This window comes from Pelophylax lessonae (genome assembly GCF_965119305.1).
Source record: "Pelophylax lessonae genome assembly, chromosome: 4".
Lineage (NCBI taxonomy): Eukaryota > Metazoa > Chordata > Amphibia > Anura > Ranidae > Pelophylax > Pelophylax lessonae.
Window position 1 is genome coordinate 239,427,029 of NC_138771.1, and position 20,374 is coordinate 239,447,402.

Sequence of the window (20,374 nt, forward strand, 5' to 3'; positions counted from 1 at the left end):
TTTACATTATGTTTTATTAACTGTAGATACTGCTACAGGCATAGTGTATTGATTCACCTGGTATATATTCATTGGTACTTGCAGGATCTTTTTATTGGATATGTTTATAAATAAAACAATAGCAGTTTTAAGATGTGTCTTTTCCAGGCCGGCTTAGCTTCCTGCTCTGATCTTCTTTATTGTCATGGAAACTGCAGCCTCATCTGACAGGCGCCTGCTTTGAAATATCAGGCTCTTCTCGGGGAGATGTTCCTGCCAGGTGTAAAGCACTGTTTTTCTACATGGAAGTCTCATACCTGACCTGTCAAAACACAGTCATTGTCTTTGTTTAAAACAAATTATGTTGGAAAGTATCTCCAGCCCTGGCTGTAGAAACCCCTTAAGGAGCTACTTCCAGGAACTGTGTGTAGACATAAAAAGGATGATTGAGGATTCACCTGTAATTGCCCTTCTGGGGCTTCACTGAGATCTTTGGAGATATCAGGTGTAATGTATTAGTACAAAGCTTAGATATTACGGGGGTATAAATGACAATGACTGAAACAATATATGTTAGCTCTGCCATTTAAAATATAATACGATATGATCACCTGAATTCATTTGAATTCTACAGACCCTGGTTTGTGAATGTCATAATCTAGTAATGATGCGGCTCCAACCACTATCATTAACTGTATCGCTATGGGGTTATAAGACTCTCTAACCACAGTAAGTGCACACTGTATGTCAGCATTTGCAAAGTGTTAGTGGTCTATTAAGACAGCTTAAACACTTTGAGGTTTGAAATGGATCACTGTTTTTTTCTATATTGCCTCTATCTATTAACCTGTTGCCATATGTCTTAGGCCAATACCCTATTCCAGCAGTATGTTCATATGCCATCATGCAGCTTTACAAGCCAATGAATTAATTTATTAAAGGCAAATAGACAGTGCACTGTGCACATAAGTCCACATGTGTGTGCTCATGCATGTGTGCATACGTGCTGAGTAATGTTGCATGTAAACTTAGACTTCTATACCTGCAAAAATATGCGTGCTTATGTGCATTACACGTGCATTAGCCTGGTGGCTGGTTGGTACAATGTTCTTGACAGATTGGCACAATCAATAAAATGATTTATTTTTTCTTAACAGTCCAGGCTTTTAATTTATGTTCATAGATCATGTACAAAAATGAAATGCACTATAGGAAACAAGTGGTAAGAAACTGCAGGAAAAATGCATTCCTGGCATCTCTATTATTATTATTTTTTCAGCTAGACTAGAGAAAAAATAAAAAAGCACACAAAAAGCAGGAATGCCCACTTTGATAGAACTCCATAGAAATATGTAGCGTTTACTATATGAGTCTTTGGCTGATTATTAAAGTTACAATTAAACTTGTAATATTGGGATCATTCGGCGATTCTCGTAACTTCCGTAGGTGGCAAAAGAAGAAATGAAAAATGTGGAAGGTTTTTACAAACATGCTTTAATTTATTAAATAAGCTTACATTTATAAAATGTGCTCTTCAAGCAGCCAAAGTATTATTTTTTTTTTCTGGGCAGGAGACAGGAGGTCAGGAGGAAACACCTCCTTAGTAATGTTCTCAATACCATAGTGTCCAGTTCCCCATCATTTTTCTGCTGGTTGTTTCAAATAATATGTCATTCAGTGTAAATTGCTTAACACACAGGAATAATGTATTACCCTTCTCTAAATGTTTAATTTATCTATCATAGGGAAGTTCTCTTTTTCATCATGTTGGGGAGGGTTGGTCAATGAAAGGGAGATGATAACTCTCTGCTAATTACAAAAAAGGAGGCTTTTATTTGTAAGAAATCAAAGTAACAGAAAATGAGGCTGGTTCAAGAAGCTGATCATTTTTAATTAATTTGTAACTGCGTTAACTTTGAATAACCAGTCATGTGCAGATCAAATACAAAACAGGAATTTTCTTTTAACATGATTGGATTTTTGAAATGAATCTTCTGAGTGAATATTCTCAATTCCTTTAGTAAATCAGCCTCATAGTGTAGCATGTTTGTTTGACTTTCTTGTAAAATTGGCACATTGGAGCTGCACATGGAAATTACATGATATGATGGAGGCTGTGTCTTATATTCCAGTGGTGTCCTCTAAAATGTATTTTTCTGAAAAAAGAAATTGCTTCACACCACAGCTGGTTTTGAGTCTTTTTATTGAAATATCCCAATGCGACACACACTGGATGGTTGACGCATTTCACACAAAGAAGTTGTGCTTAATAAAAACCTTCCATATTCAAGAAATTAGATAGTTTTAAAGTCCCTCTCACTTTTTGGCAATATGGGGGGATCAGAGGAAGCCATAGCCAGTAGTGGTCACATGTCAGAGGGCGCTACTGTGGGCATTTGTGGTAGTATAAAATGAATACCAGAAACCAAAGGTGAGTAGGTTGGCATTATCCAATTGCAGCCTCAGAACAACAAAGAAGCAAGCAATATGTACCCATATAAAATTAAGAGGCTTGTACACAAATGCTAGAAGTCTAGCTAATAAAATGTAAAAACTGGAGCTGCTGATACATCAGGAGAATTTTGACTTCGTGGAAATATCACAAATCTGGTTTGACAGCTCTCATGACTGGCTGGCAATTGTTCAGGGGTATTCCTTATATCAAGAATGATTTGCTAGTAAACATGAGAAACAACATTGCCAATGGAGCAAGGGAGGGAACAAATGGGAACATAATAGTGGGCGTATGTTACAGACCCCCTAGCTTGAAGCAGGAGGAGGAGTCTGATCTCCAATCACAGTTAGAAATGGCGCTGAGGCAGGGCAATGTTATAATGGAGGACTTCAATTATCCAGATATTGACTAGACAGAAGTAACTGCTCACTCATTTAAAGCTCACCATTTCAGGACAATTGAATGGACAAGTTGGTGGATGCCCCTACTTTATATATAGCATTGCTAGCTCTACTGATTTCAAAAAAATATCTGATTACAGATGTGGAAATACAGGACAACATTCAGCATAAATCACAGGAAAAGGAAGAATGAGGGTAGTACAGGAAGACTGAATTTCAAAAGAGCCAACTTCTCTAAACTGAGCTCCATACTAAGGTTAAAAAAAAAAAACGGGATACAATCTTTGAAACAATGAACACTGAGGAAAAATGGGAATGATTTAAAAACAGATTAAATAGAGGTTTTAGCCAGTGCATTCCAATGGTCAACAAATTTAAAAAAGGGAAGGTTAACCCTGGGTGGGTTAATTTTAGCGTAAGAATGCATATAAAAGAAAACATTTAAAACTGAGGGGTCATTGTCAGCATCCCAACACTACATTGTCATTGTCGGCATTCCAAGGATTGCAACAGGAAGAGCTTAATTTTGAGCAGCTTAAATAGACCACGAAAGGCACATAGCGGAGGAGAGTAAAAAAAAAAAAAAAATCCCCCAAAGTAAAAAAAAATATATATTAACAGTAAGAAAGTGAGATCAGAGAATATTGGCCCCATAAGGGATGTGCAGGGGATCACGAAGGACAAGGAGAACACATACTTAATGCATTCTTCTCCTCAGTTTGTACAAAGGGAAAGGAGGGGTATAGTAATCAAGACTAAATTGTTGGTAATAAAGCACAGAATGTACTCTTGTGGCTAACAGGAGCCAGTGTCAGAAATATACTTGAAACACTTAAAGTATAACTAAAGGCACATGTTGTTTTGTTTTGGATAGTGTGGAGATGGATTAGAACCCCCTGTCAGTTCTTATTGCTGGCTGTGCCTCCGTTAAGAAGATTCACGCTCTGTATTTGTCCTCTTTACTATTATCATTGAAAGTGATAGTAAAGAAAAGCCCAAAGTTTGGGTTGTCCCCAGAAAAACATAGAGGGGAATCTTCTAATGGGGGACACTTGTTCTGGTGACCTATGGTTCCCCAACGGATTCCATTATTTGCAGGGATTTTCTCTCACTTCCTGTTTGGCTATGGGATAAGAAGTGAAGAGAAATTTCCAAAATGGGACACAGATGGCGAAAAAACTCTGACAGGGGTTATAACACTCCCTTGCTCTATCCAAAATGAAAAAAAAAAAAAAAAAATCCTATAGTTTTGCTTTAACACAAGTAAATCACCAGGACTTAATGGCTTATACCCAAGAGTGCTTAGAGAACTTAGCCAGGTTAAAGTCAGACCATTGTTCCTAATTTTTTAGAACGCTTAATGACTGAAATGGTACCAGCTGATTGGTGAAAAGCCAACGTGGTACCAATATTAAAAAAAGGGCAGAAACATATACCTGGAAACTACAGGCCAGTCAGTCTAACATAAATGGTATGTAAACTATTAGAGGGAATTTTAAGGGACTATATCCAGGAATGTGCTGATGAAAACAGTAACATTAGTAGTAATCAGCATGGATTTATTAAAGATTGCCACACCAGTCTGTTAACATTCTATGAGAAAGTGAGCTGCCATTTAAATAAAGAAAGGCCTGTGGATGTGGTGTATCTGGATTTTGCAAAAGCATTCAATGCAGTTCCCCATAAACATTTAATTTACAAATGAGGTCTGGTTGGCATGAATCATAGGGTAGATAGCCTGGATAGAAAACTGGTTACATATAAATATTATAAATAGCCAGTTCACAGAATGGTCTGGAGAAGTAAGTGGGGTACTCCAAGGTTCTGTCCTTGGGTAAATTCTATTAAATTTAGTCATAAATGATATAGAGGTTTGCAGAAATAGTTAATCTCAGCGTTTGCTGAAACAAAGCTAAGCAGAACAATAACTTCACAGCAGGATATAGAAACCTTGCAGGAGGACCACAATAAAATAAAGGGGTGGGCAAATGAATGCAAGTTATTCACTAGGGAGAGAACCTTAGAGGGAATCCAGGATGGAAAAAGATCTGGGGGTTATAGTAGATCACAGACTCAGCAATGGTATGCAATGCCAAGCCAGCAAGCAAAACAAGCCGAATATTAGCAGGCATAAATAAGGGGATTTACTCAAGAGATAAAACTGTAATTCTGCCACTTTACAAGACTCTGGTCTGGCCGCATCTTGAGTATGCCGTCACCAGTCACCAGTCCTCAGGAAGAATGTACTGGAATTGGAGAGCGTCCAGAGAAGAGCAACAAAGGTTATAAAGGGACTGGAGGACCTCAGTTACGAGAAATCACTACAAGCATTAAACTTATTCTCCCTGGAGAAGAGATGCTTGAGAGGAGATATGATAGTGATATATTAATTTGTTGCAATGCTTTGCTGGCTGGAAGCTGATTAAGTTGGAAATTTGACTGGAGAGTGGAAAACAGGAGTTCTGCTTTTGACTTCTGGTGATTGATTGTGGTTGCAGTTGTTTTTATTTTCTTCTTTTAGATCTTTGCTAGCAGCTGTTTAACACCTTTTCAGTCACTTTTTAAATTGCCCTTTTTTTCCCTTCCTTTAGTCTGTTAATTAAGGGGAGTGGTTAATTGTTCATAGGTGCTACAGGTAGTATATAACTTTCTGTAGAGCTCACTTTGAGCTTGCTTACCTTGAGCTTGCCCACATTTTTCTTGCTAGGACTTTGACAAAGTGGGAAATTGGACTAAGTGGTGAATTTAAAACAGGAGATTGAACAGGAGTCTTCTAACCTGTAAGCAACATTTAAAATTTCCTGTAAGTAATATTATTTTTTTAACTGGGATAATTAGTGCTAGTAAGGTTGAAGGTTTTGTGTAGTGCACTATGTGCTGTATGTATACAGTAAAGGAAAACAGCTCCAGGATGAATAAAGCTGCAACAGATGTGAGAGAGTTGCCCTTCTGGAAGCTCACGTTGGAGATTCGGAGGAGCAAATTGCAACATTGGGCAGAACTGACAACCTTGAAATGGGTCTTCTGCTCACTGAGCAGGGTGTTAATAGGATTTATGTAGAGGGTTAAGTCAGGATTTTTAGGTAGGAAGATAGGTTACTGTAGTCAAAGGGAGTGGTAGGGGCTCACAGAAAGGGAAGGCTGGCCCTGGGTTTGAGCACCCAAACAAATTTGCCAAGTTGGGTGAAGATGTGGAGGTGGTAAACTCAGACTCAGAGGTGGCAGCCCTAGTTGTCACTGCTACCCCTAACAGCTGGGAGAGCAGCTCATCAAGCAGGGGTGGTGAGGGCAGTGCAGGAAGGCCTAGACAGTTGGTGGTAATAGAGGATTCTATAATCAGAAGGACTGATTGAACAATTTGCCACCAGGATTGCCTGAACTAAATGGTTTACAGTCTCCCTAGTGTCAGATTTTGCCATGTGGTGGAAAGGTTAATAAATTACTGTAAGAGGCTTGGCATGACCCAGCTGTCTTGGTCCATGTTGGAACCAATGACAGAATACATGGAAGGTTGAGGCTCCTCAATAATTAATTTAAATAACTAGGCTGCAAGTTCAAGGGAAGGACCTCTTAGGTTAAGACCTGGTATAAGAGGGAATAATTTAGCTTTCTAGAGCACTGGGCTGTCTTTTCATTATGGTACAAACTATATAGTAAAGATGGTTTGCCCCTAAATGGAAGGGGGTCTGCTGTCCTGGGGAAGAGGTTTATGGGATGGCTGAAAGAGTATTTAAATTTGGATTGAGGTGGGAAGGGGAATTAGATTATAATGGGTCAGACAGGGGTCAGTCTCTAATAGTGGGTGGAATGGGGGAAGATAGGGGGAGGGCTATGGCAGCTGAAAAGAATGTTCCCATTTTACAAACAACCATTGGAAATGGTACTTTTTGTACTACAAAAAAATTATGCAAAATACATGTGCAAAATGTGACAATTAATTAAAGTGTTTGTTCAACAATACCAGAATTCTGCCAAGCAAAATGGGTGAGTTAGAGGCGTTGTTGGACAAAGAGAACTTTGATTTAATTGGTATTGGTGAATCTTGGCTTTATTCTTCACATGATTGGGTTATTATTATTCCTGTCTATGCTCTCTAGAGAGACAGGGTGAAATGGAAAGTAGGGATGATCGAACGGTTCGGGTCGACCATCGGTTCGGCCCGAACATTGGGTGTTCGAGGTTCGGCCGAATTTAGAACTTTTTGCCCAAAAAGTTCGGAATTCAGCAACCAGAACCGACCAAAATGCAATGCTTCAGGAAATGGGCTTTAAAAGCCCGTGATTGGACCAGAACCATTAGCAAAAGCCAATTGAGGGGGCAGGAGAATGCAAGGAATGTGATTGGAGTGACTAGGGGGTCCCTAGACCAATCATTAGTGAATACTCCCCCCAGTATATAAGATCGCCCCCGCCATATTCCTAGCATTGTTATACTGGACATGGAAGAGAGTGGAAGCAGTTCTGTTAATTTTACTTTAAAAGTGTCATTTAGCTATTTATTAGTGTGAGGAAAGTGTAGTTAGAGTGCTCCTTTACACTTAAGTTAGCTTCAAAAACTTAGTTTCGGTAGGGAAAGTATTAAGTGTAAAGGGACCGTAGTGTAGTGTAGGGTTAACTGGCAGTGACTGCTATGGCAGGGTGACAAAACCCTTCCATAGCAGGGTGACCGCTATAGAGAAATGATCATTTCTCTGAGTTGCTTCGGAACTGGAATATGGCTTCTCACCAGCCAAGCATTTTTTATGGTGCAGGGGCTGCCACTGCCAGTGCTTTTTTGAGGACATGTTTGATGTCAGACATGACATCTGAACATGTGTATAGGGGGTATATATACACATATATGTCTGTATATATACCCCTAGACATATATAGGTGTGATAGTAGCAGAAATATTAATGCTTGCGCTAATGAAATCATTTACAGTAATATATTTCTGCTACTATCACACCTATATATGGCTAGGTGTCTATATACATATAATTATGTGTGTATATATACCACTATACACAAGTTCAGATGTTTTGCCTGCCTCAAAGGAACCCAAAAAAATGCCCAAAAAACGCTAGCGTCAAAAAAAAATGCCCAGGTGTGTTTTTGCTGGCATTTTTTGGGGGGTTTTGGAGGCAGGCAAAACATCTGAACTTGTGTATAGTGGTGTATATACACACATCCATATATTTATATACACACCTAGACATATATAGGTGTGATAGTAGCAGAAATATATGCTTGCGCTAATGAAATAATTTACAGTAATATATTTCTGCTACTATCACACCTATATATGGCTAGGTGTCTATATACATATAATTATGTGTGTATATATACCACTATAGACAAGTTCAGATGTTTTGCCTGCCTCAAAAGAACCAAAAAAAATGCCAAAAATACGCTAGCGTCAAAAAAAAAAATGCTCAGGTGTGTTTTTGCTGGCATTTTTTGGGGGGTTTTGGAGGCAGGCAAAACATCTGAACTTGTGCACAGTACCACTATACACAAGTTCAGATGTTTTTTCTGACTGCAAAGAACCCAAAAAAATGCCTGCTTTGAAACCGGCAAGGTGTGAAAACCGAGGAGAGAAGCTAACCCCCTGAGCTGAAAGTTTTCTAATACATACAATCCTTTTTTTTTTCTGGTTCTGGACATGCTACAGAGCTGAAACTTCACAGGTACACCTTTTAGACCCCCCCCCCCAGACACAAAATCACACAAAAAAAGTTCTTAAAAATTGTCATTTTTGATAAAAAAGCCAATTATTGAAAAACTTAAAAAAAAAAAAAAGAAGAGATTTTTTGATTTTGGATTTCAGATCTGGGGGGTCTAAAAAGTGTACATGTGAAGTTTCAGCTCTGTAGCATGTCCAGAACCATAAAAAAAAGATAGTTTGTATTAGAAAACTTTCAGCACAGGAGTATGGCTTCGCTGCTGTAACACCTTGCCGGTTTAATAGAAGGCATTTTTTTGGGTTCTTTGCAGTCAGGAAAAACATCTGAACTTGTGTATAGTGGTACTGTGCACAAGTTCTGATGTTTTGCCTGCCTCCAAAACCTCCCAAAAAATGCCAGCAAAAACACACCTGGGCATTTTTTTTTTTGACGCTAGCGCTTTTTTTTGGCATTTTTTGGGGTTCTTTTGAGGCAGGCAAAACATCTGAACTTGTGTATAGTGGTATATATACACACATAATTATATGTATATAGACACCTAGCCATATATAGGTGTGATAGTAGCAGAAATATATTACTGTAAATGATTTCATTAGCGCAAGCATATATTTCTGCTACTATCACACCTATATATGTCTAGGTGTGTATATAAATATATGTATGTGTGTATATACACCACTATACACAAGTTCAGATGTTTTGCCTGCCTCAAAAGAACCCCAAAAAATGCCAAAAAAAACCCGCTAGCGTCAAAAAAAAAAATGCCCAGGTGTGTTTTTGCTGGCATTTTTTGGGGGTTTTTGGAGGCAGGCAAAACATCAGAACTTGTGCACAGTACCACTATACACAAGTTCAGATGTTTTTCCTGACTGCAAAGAACCCAAAAAAATGCCTGCTATTAAACCGGCAAGGTGTTACAGCAGCGAAGCCAACCTCCTGTGCTGAAAGTTTTCTAATACAAACAATCTTTTTTTTATGGTTCTGGACATGCTACAGAGCTGAAACTTCACATGTACACCTTTTAGACCCACCAGATACTAAATCCAAAGTAAAAATCAAGAAATCTCTTTTTTTTTTTTTTTTTTTTTTAATTTTTCGATAATTGGCTTTTTTATCAAAAATGACAATTTTTAAGAACTTTTTTGTGTGATTTTGTGTCTGGGGGGTCTAAAAGGTGTACCTGTGAAGTTTCAGCTCTGTAGCATGTCCAGAACCAGAAAAAAAGATCATATAGGTGTTAAAAGAGGGTCCCACATCCCTGTTCTACTGAAAAATTATCTTTTTTTTTCATGGTTCTGGACATGCTACAGAGCTGAAACTTCACATGTACACTTTTTAGACCCCCCAGATACTAAATCCAAAGTCAAAATAAAAAAATCTCTCTCTTTTTTTTTTTTCCAATAATTGGCTTTTTTATCAAAAATGAAAATTTTTAAGAACTTTTTTTGTGTGATTAATAGTTAATGGGGCATGACCCAGAACCCTAGGCACTTTTTAGGGGCATTTATTGGGTTTTAGGGCTTCAAAATTGTGTTTTTTGATTCCAGAAGTTCGGGTCCCATTGATTTCAATGGGATTCTGGAATCCGAACCGAACTTTCCTGAAATTCGGGTGTTCTGGTCGAACCGAACTTTTCAAAAGTTCGATCATCCCTAATGGAAAGGTGGTGGTTTCTGTCTCTATGTGAGAAGTGATGTATGTGTGAAAAATGTTCTAGTTGATTGAGAGTGTGATGAGGCTAAAACATTATAGTACTTCAAAGTTATTCATTGGACTTTGTTATAGGCCACCCAGTGGTAATGAGGAGGTAGAAACTCAGCTCCTTGCACAGTTAGAAAGGTCTGCAATGGCTGGCACAGTGATGATAATGGGGGATTTTTAACTACCCAGAAATTGACTGGAGCAATGGCACTGCTGGAACAGTTAAAGGGCAACAATTTATAAAGCTAATGTAAGACAATTTTATGGTACAGTTCATAGAGGCCCTAACTAGAAATGATGCTCTGCTCGACCTAGTAATCTGTAAACATGCAGAGCTTATTACTAATGTTCATATGAAAGAACATACACATACTGGAAAGATAAAGACACTTAACTTTAAGAGAGCAAATTTTCCAGCTTCTCTCCAAAATGTAGACTGAGAGAGAAAATTAGCATCAATGAACACAGAACAGAAATGGGAATTCTTCAAAACAACTGTATGCTAACACATTGCCAAATATATTCCCATGGGCAATACGTTTAAAAGGCTAAAAATAAAACCTATCTGGCTCCCGGCCATAATAAAAAAGCTATAACTAATAAGAAAAGAGCTTTTAAAAAATATAAAAATGAAGGAACACTATCATCATTTAAATGTTACAAGGATTATAATAAAAATGTGAAAAGCTTACCAAGGCCGCAAAAATTCTAAACGAACTACAGATTGCAAAAAAGAGTAGGACAAACCATAAACAAATTCTCCAAATGTACTAATAGTCAAAAGGTCAGGTCTGGACATGAAGGCCCTTTACAAAACGATCTAGAGTGGGTAACTGGTGACAAAACTAAGGCAAATTTATCAAATAAGTTCTTCAGCTCTGTGTATACAAAGGAGCACGGGGAAGCTCATGTCCATAATGGAGATAATTTTGGCATATCCCCAAATAAACCACTATGGCTCAAAATTGATATGGTCCAGAAATGTTTAGACAGAATAAAGGTGAATAAGGCACCTGGACCAGATAGCATAAACCCATGAGTCCTAAAAGAATTGAGCTCTGTCATTTCAAAGCCATTGTTTCTAATTTTTAGGGATTCTTTAATGACTGACATAATACCACTGGCTTGACGTAAGGCCAATGGGGTGCTTATATTTAAAAAAGGGGTCTAAGTCTTTACTAAGTAACTGTAAACCAGTTAGTTTAATTTCTATAGTTGGGAAGATACTAGAGAGTTTAATAAAGGACCACATAGATGAGATTGTACTAGAAAAGAACATTTAAGCAATAGCCAACATGGATTCATGAAAGGCAGAAGTTGTGAAACAAATCAGATTTCTTTTTATGAAGTGGTAAGCAAAACCTTAGACAAAGGAGTGACTGTGGATATACACTGTAGTATACTTGCATTTTGCAAAAGAGTTTGACACAGTTCCCCACACATGGCTAATGTGTAAGGCAAAGTCTTCAGGCTTGGAAAAAACAGGTTTTAAATGAATAGAAACCTGGCTAAAAGACCATATTCAGAGAATAGTGGTTAAAGAGATTGTAAAAGTTTTTTTATCTTAATACATTCTCTGCATTAAGATAAAAATCCTTCTGTGTGCAGCAGCCCCCCCCCCTCAGCCCCTCTATTTCTTTCCTTAGGTCCATCTTAATCCAGCGATATTGCAGGAGTGTCTCGGCTGCCTGGGACTCCTCTCCTCATTGGCTGAGACAACAGTGTGGCTCCATTGGCTCCCGCTGCTGTCAATCAAAGTCAGAAAGCCAATGAGGCGAGAAAGGGACGGGGAGGGTCAGGTAGTGGCTCCGTGTCTGAATGGACACAGGGAGCTGCGGCCCGGCTCGGGTGTCCCCATAGCAAGCTGCTTGCTGTGGGGGCAGTCAACAGGAGGGGGGGAGCCAGGAGCACTGAAGAGGGACCAGAGAAGAGAAGGATCCCAGCACTGAACCTTGGAGGAAGGATCCAGGCTGCTCTGTGCAAAACCACTGCACAGAGCAGGTAATTATAACATGTTTGTTATTTTTAACAAAAAAAATTAGACTTTATAATCACTTTCAAGATTCACTCTGAATGGTCTCAGGTTACCCCCAAGGTTCAGTGCTGGGACCCTTACTTTTATATATTCATAAATAATATAGGGTCTGGGAATAAAAATGCATTTCAATCTTTGCAGATGACACCAAGCTTTGCAGTGAAATAACACCCTTTCAGGGTGTCTCCAACTTGCAAGCCAAACTCAATGCAGTGTTTAATTGGGCAACTGTGTGGCGAATCAGGTTTTATGTTGATAAATGTAAAGTTTTGCACTTGGGGGCTAAGCATTTGCATGCATCATGTATAATTGGAGGGGGGGGGGGTACAACTGGGGGAATCAATGGTGGAGAAGGATCTGGGTGTTCTGGTAGATCATAAACTTAATAATAGCATGCAATGTCTAGCTGCGGTTTCTAAAACAAGAAAAATCCTTTCTTGTATAATAAAGTGGTACAGACTGCAGAGAGAGAGAGAGAGAGAGAGAGAGAGAGATCATTTTGCCCTTGTACATATATTAGTATTAGCGTACATTAGTAAGACCTCATCTGGAATATGCAGTTCAGTTTTGGGCAAGAGTTTTTTCACAAAAAGGATATTGCGGAACTGGAAAAAGAAAGATTAGCTGAACTGAATTAATTCTTTCTTGAGAAGAGGAGATTAAGAGGGGATATGATCAACTTGTATAAATACATAAGTGGCCCATATAGTGAACTTGGTGTAAAGGTATTCACTTTATTATTATTAGGTTGATCCAGTTGATCTGATTGCCTCTTGGGGATCAGGAAGGAATTTTTTTTTCCCGGCTGGAGCTAATTAAATCATACTTAATTGGGGTTTTTGTGTCTGTTTTTCAACCAGATTAAAGTGGAAGTAAACCTATTGAGTTTCCAACAATTTAAAAAAACAGCACGTGCCAGGAATGTAACTGTCACATTGGTTGTGCTCTTAAACAAACTGTCAAACTATCCAATGGCTGATGTCACTGGTCACATGTGCAGCATCATTGCAGTTGAAGATTAAACAGAGGCCAAGATGGCAGCTTCCATTGCTGAAAACAATAGGAGGGTTAACTTCCTCTTAAACTATGTAACAAATACCTCAATGGGGATTCTAGCATAGGGGGAAAAAATACTAGTTTCAATGAGCTTATAAAGGCATGTGACCACTCATTGAAATTGGAGGAGACGCGGTTTAACCTTAAACTGCTTACAAGGTTCTTTATTGTCAGAGCGGTAAGGATGTGGAACTCCCTTCCACAATCATTGGTGTCAGCGGCAAGTATAGATAGTTTCAATAAACTATTAGATGGGCATCTTATCAAATGCTATATACAGGGATATGGGAATTATTATTGCTATAAACACAAGCAGACACCCACACAGGTTGAACTGGTGTCTTTATTCAACCTTACCAACTATATAACTTTGAAATATGTTGTACATACATAAATAGTGGCTTTTACGAGACTATGGGTGCACACAGCTATTCACTTGTATGGAAGGCAGCTCCCCAGGTGTGGGAAAATGCCTGGAATTCTGGAGAAAATTGTGTTTCTTCTGTCTACTGTGCACATACATATTTTTTTTATAGAACTTCAGCATTTGCGTTGCTGTTTTTCAGACCTACACCAGAAATCCGTTGGAATAAAGAAGGAGCCGAACTATCAAGTGACAGAGTGTTCTACGAAAACTTTAATAAGACTTTGAAGATAGTAGATGTGTCAGAAGCTGATGCTGGGAAGTACAGATGTACAGCTCACAATATTAGGGGCTCAGTTCATCATATCATAACAGTAATTGTCAAAGGTAAGTGGTAACAAAACAACTGTTTGTAACACAGCCATCTGAGAGTCACTAGCCTAAAGCTGGGTATACACACTCATTTTTTTCATTCAACCCTGTGAGCTGAACGAAAAAAAACTGAAAGATCGCTATACTAACACAAGCGATGTTAGTGCGGCAATCTTCCCCACTGTGCCTTTGTTTTCTGACAGGGAGACTGCCCCCCTTATCAGAACAACAACTGATCAGCTGCTGGTCTCAAGCTGGTTTTCCAACAAGACTGCTCAACAGAAGCCAGTCATGAGACCAGCTACTGACGGACAGGCATCTGTATACACTGTCCGAATGTTGACCGGTTCCTGCTGAACCATCTGATATTCCGATAGTGGGTACCCAGCCCTATAATAGTTAACAATAGTTAACAATCATTTAGATTTACATGTACCCCAGTACAACCCAATAAGGCAATAAATGATAGCAGAGGGAGAAAAGAGTAGCCAGAAATCATACTAAGTACTTTGGATTGAGGCAATATACACTATAGAAGAATATGATTTTTTATGGCAGAGTTTTACAACTGCATTAAAGCTAAGGAAAGTGGCTCTGTAACCCAGAGCAATATCATTTGCCTGCTTTTTCTTGGGCACTATGGGATAATATTTCTATTTCCCATCTATTGTGTCTGATGAATTAGCCTGGACACTTTGATAATAAGACAAATACATTTTTTTTGTAGTGTAGATGATAGTAAAGATACCTACAAATATGTTCAGCCTGTACTGTGATTTACTGTTGCCTGAATCCTACAAATCAAATTAAATGTTAATGATCATAATTATTTTTCTAAAACAGGGAAATATTTTATTTAAAATTTTGTTTAAGTTCACCCAAGGATTGAATGGCCAAACAACAAGTAATGCAAAGTGAATACATGTACATTTCAAATATACAATATGTCCATATAGCTCACTTTTTAATCAGCGACATTTTCAGATAGTAGCAAAAAGCTGATGAGATTTATTAAGAACTCTAAATGGAGCAGAGATTAAAGGCTCATATATTTTCTAGCATTTATTATCCTTTTTTGAGAATAATGTCTGGGAAGAAGCTGGTTGCCATGGTAATCCACGGCAATGCTTTCTATTCCTGTCTAAATGATTTACACTGCAAAAAAGCACAGTTCTTCCTATGCCATAGGCATTGCCCTTTCTACAGAAGAAATTTGCACAGTGCACACTTGACTGATGTGTGCTGTGAATAGGGTCCACAGGTGGAGAAGACATTGCTGAATTTTACTATAAAACACAAATCTCATCTCTCGGGTTGAGGCTGATTGTGTAATACAGATGTGGTATAGATTACAGAATATCTAGTGTTATGTACAGGCAGTCCCCGGACCCCGAACACCAAAATAGGGTCTTGTAGGTTTGTTGAATTTGTGAGTCAGAACAGGTACATTTTTTAAGTGTAGCTCTGGCCAAAATAGCCAAAAAAAAATGTTTGAGGTTTTTTGGATAGTATAGAAAAAGGTTAACACCCCTGTACCATTTGTTTTGCTGTCTATGACCCTGTTCAGAAGATTTCACCTTACTTTCTGTCCCTAAAACAATTGGATTTTAAAGATTTTGTGTGGTTGTGGAAACAAGAATTGATGATAAAGCTTCAGTGGAGATACCTTTTTCCCATGACAACTGTTACAGGAGTTAATTTTCCTTCCTAGGGGTAAATTTCCTCTCCCTTCCTGTTGTCTCCCTCCGTTTGTAAGTAGGAGTCATTTGTAAGACAGATGTTTGTATCCCGGGGGTTGTCTGTAATGGTTTATCTGTAAGGCTGTGCATGTCTTAAAGTGGTATTAAACCCAAAAACACATATTGAATGTATTAAAGTGATACCAAAATCTTTTTTTTTCATTTAAAAAGAACAAAGATGTTATACATACCTGCTCTTACCAGTGGTTTTGCATAGAGCAGCCCAGATCCTCCTCTTCTCGGGTCCCTCTATGGCGCTCCTGGCTCCTCCCCCTTGCCAAGTGCCCTCACAATAAGCAGTTTGCTATGGAGGCACCAGAGCAGAGCCGCTGCACTGTGTGTCCATTCGGACATGGAGCCGCGTCTCGGCCCAGCTCCTCTCTCTCATTGGCTCACTGACCTTGACAGCAGCAGGAGCCAATGGCACATCATTTGAAGGATTATACATGCTGTATTTGATAAATGTCACACTCAGCAATAACTTTCAGGGTAGTTAATGAATCCCTAAGCTTTCTGTCCTGAATTTTCAAACTTGTTTGCATGAATCCTTGGGTTTGTGTTTGCTTAAATAAATGTCTAAAATTTACATTAGGGTTCACAGCCACTCTCCAGAGCTTGGATATGCTCGAAATAAGGGCAGACGTTCGGGGATTAAGCTTCATGTGAACTAATTCTGTATATGCAAACATAAAGTTAAGTCTATAAACATTTTGTTATAGCTAACAGCATGTGAACTACTTGTTAGATGGTTTGGGATATAATTTGATTTTCCCAGAAATACCTGTTGATTACTCCTCTGTTGGTCTCTTTTGCAGCTGCACCTTACTGGATCACTGGACCTAAGAATCTTGTATTGTCACCAGGAGAGGATGGCACATTGATTTGTAGAGCCAACGGAAATCCTCCTCCCTCTATTACATGGCTAATAAACGGAGTAGCAATTGATTGTATGTAATACAGAACTCTTGTTTACTACACACCTTGTGCATTAAAGAGGACAATTACATTATTCCATACCAGGACTCAAAATACACTGTGCATACAATCAGATTACAGAGGCATTCCATTTGTAGAAATTTGTTGCAGATATCCATTGCAAACTGATTGACAGCATTAGGATAACCTACCAACATCACTGCCATATAAGCATATGATAGATAGATAGATTTTTTTTGAGGGTAGACCACACCAACAAGAAACCACCAAAAATAAACAAAAAGAGAGAGTGACTGCAGCACATAGAGTGGTATTTTTGCTCAATAAAGCACAAATAAATCAAGCAATGTATTAGGCTTTCCTTCCCTTTATCAAGCTCGAAAAAGGGCAGAGATACCTGAAATTTCTTTGAATTTATACGCTGTGTAGTGAGCAATAAACATTGCAACCCCTCTCTCATTTTGTTTGTAGGATAAAATAAAAGCGTACCACAACCTTCAAAGCACTCCCTTAACATGCTGGAATCAGGTGCTTGCTTGGAGTTCACCACTCCTCCACTGATAAGCTTAATCCTAGACATCCTCTATGATCTCCCCCTCATTGGGGGAAAGATGCTAGAGGGGTGGTTCTGGGGGCTGGGCCATGTGCTGGAGCTTGTCAACTGATTACATTTTTACTTGCAAAGATATCATAGGTGTGCGACTTTTCCTTTTTATACTGTGTATATATATTAAATACTATGCTGTAAATAGATATAATGGTAGGTTGCCTTTATTGGTTTGATTATGTTCAAAACCTGGTTGTAACCAAAAACGGTTATAGCTGTTAGAGAACTACCCTGTTGAAGGCCAACATAACTGTTTTTTTTTTATTACTTTGCCTTACCAAATACAATCTTTTAAGCATTGTTATGGCCATGATAGATCTGCTTCTCTGCCAAGCAGGTCTTTGACCTTGCAGTCACATTCAAAAGTGATACAATGTTAGCAGTTTACCTGACATAAGGATGATTCTTATGACAGTTAAAGAATTAACCGAGGGAGACATCTTCATTGGACAACTGTTTTGGAAATAATAGCAAAACTATGAGTCACAAGGCTGCTTTGTCCGTCTAGCTCATGTTCTCATGAATAAAAAAGCCTTGTTGAGTAGCCAAATGTCTTTGTAACTTTTGTCTCTAAAATTATTAAAAATGTATTTTTTGTGGCATTTAAAACTGATCACAATACACATAACCTGTCATATGTTTCCGCAGTGGCTCCTCATGACCCGAGCAGAAGAGTAGAAGGGGATACAGTGATGTTTTCAAAGGTGCAAGAACGAGCTAGCGCAGTCTACCAGTGTAATGTTTCTAATATATATGGCTACCAGTTGGCAAATGCATTTGTAAATGTTCTAGGTAAGACAAGTCATTGTTATATCTTTGTTATAGATGGTAACATATATATTATTTTATTTAATTTCTTATTAGCAAAATGTGCTTATTGTTTTAGCTGAGAAGCCGCGGATCCTTTCATCAAAGAAGGTTTATCAAGTCATTGCTAATAAAGCTGCTCTTCTTGACTGCCCCTTTTTTGGGTCACCTATTCCTCATATAGAATGGTAAGGCAAAAGGTTCTGTATTTTATTAAAATACTGCTATAATGTATACAACATTCATACAATACAGGGGACTTAAAGCCAAAATACAGCTAAAGCACAGACCTTAACAAAAGCACTTTGTCTAGTGGAGTGGGGAAGGATTAGAACCTCCCATTGACAATTGTGCCCTAAATGTCCTATTATCACATAAACAGAAAGTAAGCAGAAATTTGCCCGGTTACAGAAAGCAAAGTAAACCTGAGAATTGTTCTAACCCCTCTTCACTCAAAAATAGAAAAAAATATTTTGTGCTGGAGTTAGCCTTTAAAATGATCTTTAAGCTAATATTTTTGTAGATGCTATAAGTAACCTAGTGCAAAATCATATTTCTGACATTTGCAATTTTACTAATAAAACATTTCAGCATGCACAGGTGACATTTGCAATTTTTATTACTTCTAATTTAAATATTCTAATATGTTGGCACCTGATAAATATGCCAGCTTGTACTTAGTAGGTTTGCTTTCCTTACACTGAGGGCCGAATCACAGTTTTGTGTTATGGGCATTAGCACATTGCGGTCTCCTTCAGTTTGAATGACACTCCAATGCACAAAGAAAAGAAACTCCAACACTCATGCATTACAGTGTAATACAACACACAGTAATGGACTACTGGATGTTGTGGTGCGCTGTGCCATAAAAAGATTCTGCACGTCTGTTTTTTTTTACCTGTTCTGGTGCATTAACAGCCATTCATTTGAATAGGCTGCCTTATTGCAATGCACTTTATGCAACATTACAGGAGTTTATGGATACACATAATGCAATGCATTGAAATGGACAGGTCAAGATGGGCCCTTATTGTTTCGTACTCCAGTAATGATTATATTGACAGTTTCCCAAGATAGGTTATTGTGGTTTAGATGTACAACTTTGATTTCAAATCCTTGGGCAGCCGTTTTAATGGTAAGCTAAGAATGAACTGATCTGTATGCCTGTTCCAGGTCAGTAACTTGGAAAGTACTAAAACCAGAGTTAACTAGGCAACTAGCATTTTCAGGAAAGGTTGGCAATTGCTGTCTTTTTTTTTCAGTTTTCCTTTTAGATATGTATTCATTTGCAATACAGTAACAAATATTTCTCTCTTTTATTCTTCATAATTTTGAATGTGTTTATTCTCTGTTGAAGGTTTAAAGGCATGCAATCCAGTGTTCTGTATGGTAACGGGTATATTTTCCATGATAATGGGACACTAGAAGTGCCTGTTGCCCAGAAAGACAGCACTGGGACCTACACATGTGTAGCCAGAAATAAATTAGGAACAGACCAAAAAACTGTCGAGCTTGAAGTCAAAGGTAATGAAAGATTCATAGGTTAAACACATCAAATTGGAGACTCAGGATATGTTTAGGAATACACATGTATAATTTATTCTGTTTTGCTTTTTAGATCCAACAATGATTATCTCTCAACCAGAATACAAAGTGATTCAGAGATATGGTAGTGCATCCTTTGAATGCAAAGTTAAGCACGATCCTACACTAGCAGCAGAAGTGCTGTGGCTGAAAGACAACAGTGACCTGCCCATTGATGATAGGTATTGCAAGATTTTTCAGTAACTCAATATATACTGTATGCAATGTGAGATAATTGGTCAGAGGACTTCATAGAGAGTAGAAGATGACTTTCTCTATCGTTCATTGACAGACGCAGTCTCTGTTCTTCATAACAGTAGGGTTACACTGCCCCCTACAGGAGTTCTGGCTACGTCTATAGGCAGTCCCAGGAGGTATGCTCCCCCCTCTCTGCTATAGGATGTCAGTTTTAATCTGCCTAGTCAGGAGTTAATTTTTTTTCTCTGGAATTTTTTTCCTGAGAGATCTACAAGCAACTAAGCTGGATCTGGTTGACGGGCTGGATATATAGATCCAGTGGTCATCCCAGCTGGCAAGCGAGCACACGCAGACCCCAGCTCCGAGCTAGGTTGGCCGCAACATAGTCCCACCGGACGGGGACTGGCCCTGTGAGTTGAACATCTCGCCAGGTCGCACGCGACTGGGTCTAGGCCCGAGTCGCAGTGTTCCTATT

At 38.6% G+C, this 20,374-nt stretch overlaps 1 protein-coding gene across 17 annotated transcripts in view; it reads left to right on the forward strand.

Moving 5' to 3' along the window:
- NRCAM (neuronal cell adhesion molecule) overlaps window positions 1-20,374 on the forward strand; it is a 352,914-nt gene that overhangs the window by 229,225 nt on the left and 103,315 nt on the right. For all 17 annotated transcript variants that reach the window (XM_082254972.1, XM_082254962.1, XM_082254963.1 and 14 more), the window contains 6 exons: window positions 13,859-14,043; window positions 16,583-16,714; window positions 17,959-18,102; window positions 18,197-18,305; window positions 19,475-19,641; window positions 19,736-19,883. In XM_082254972.1, coding sequence (XP_082111098.1) covers window positions 13,859-14,043; window positions 16,583-16,714; window positions 17,959-18,102; window positions 18,197-18,305; window positions 19,475-19,641; window positions 19,736-19,883 — 885 coding nt within the window. The remainder of the gene's footprint in view (window positions 1-13,858; window positions 14,044-16,582; window positions 16,715-17,958; window positions 18,103-18,196; window positions 18,306-19,474; window positions 19,642-19,735; window positions 19,884-20,374) is intronic.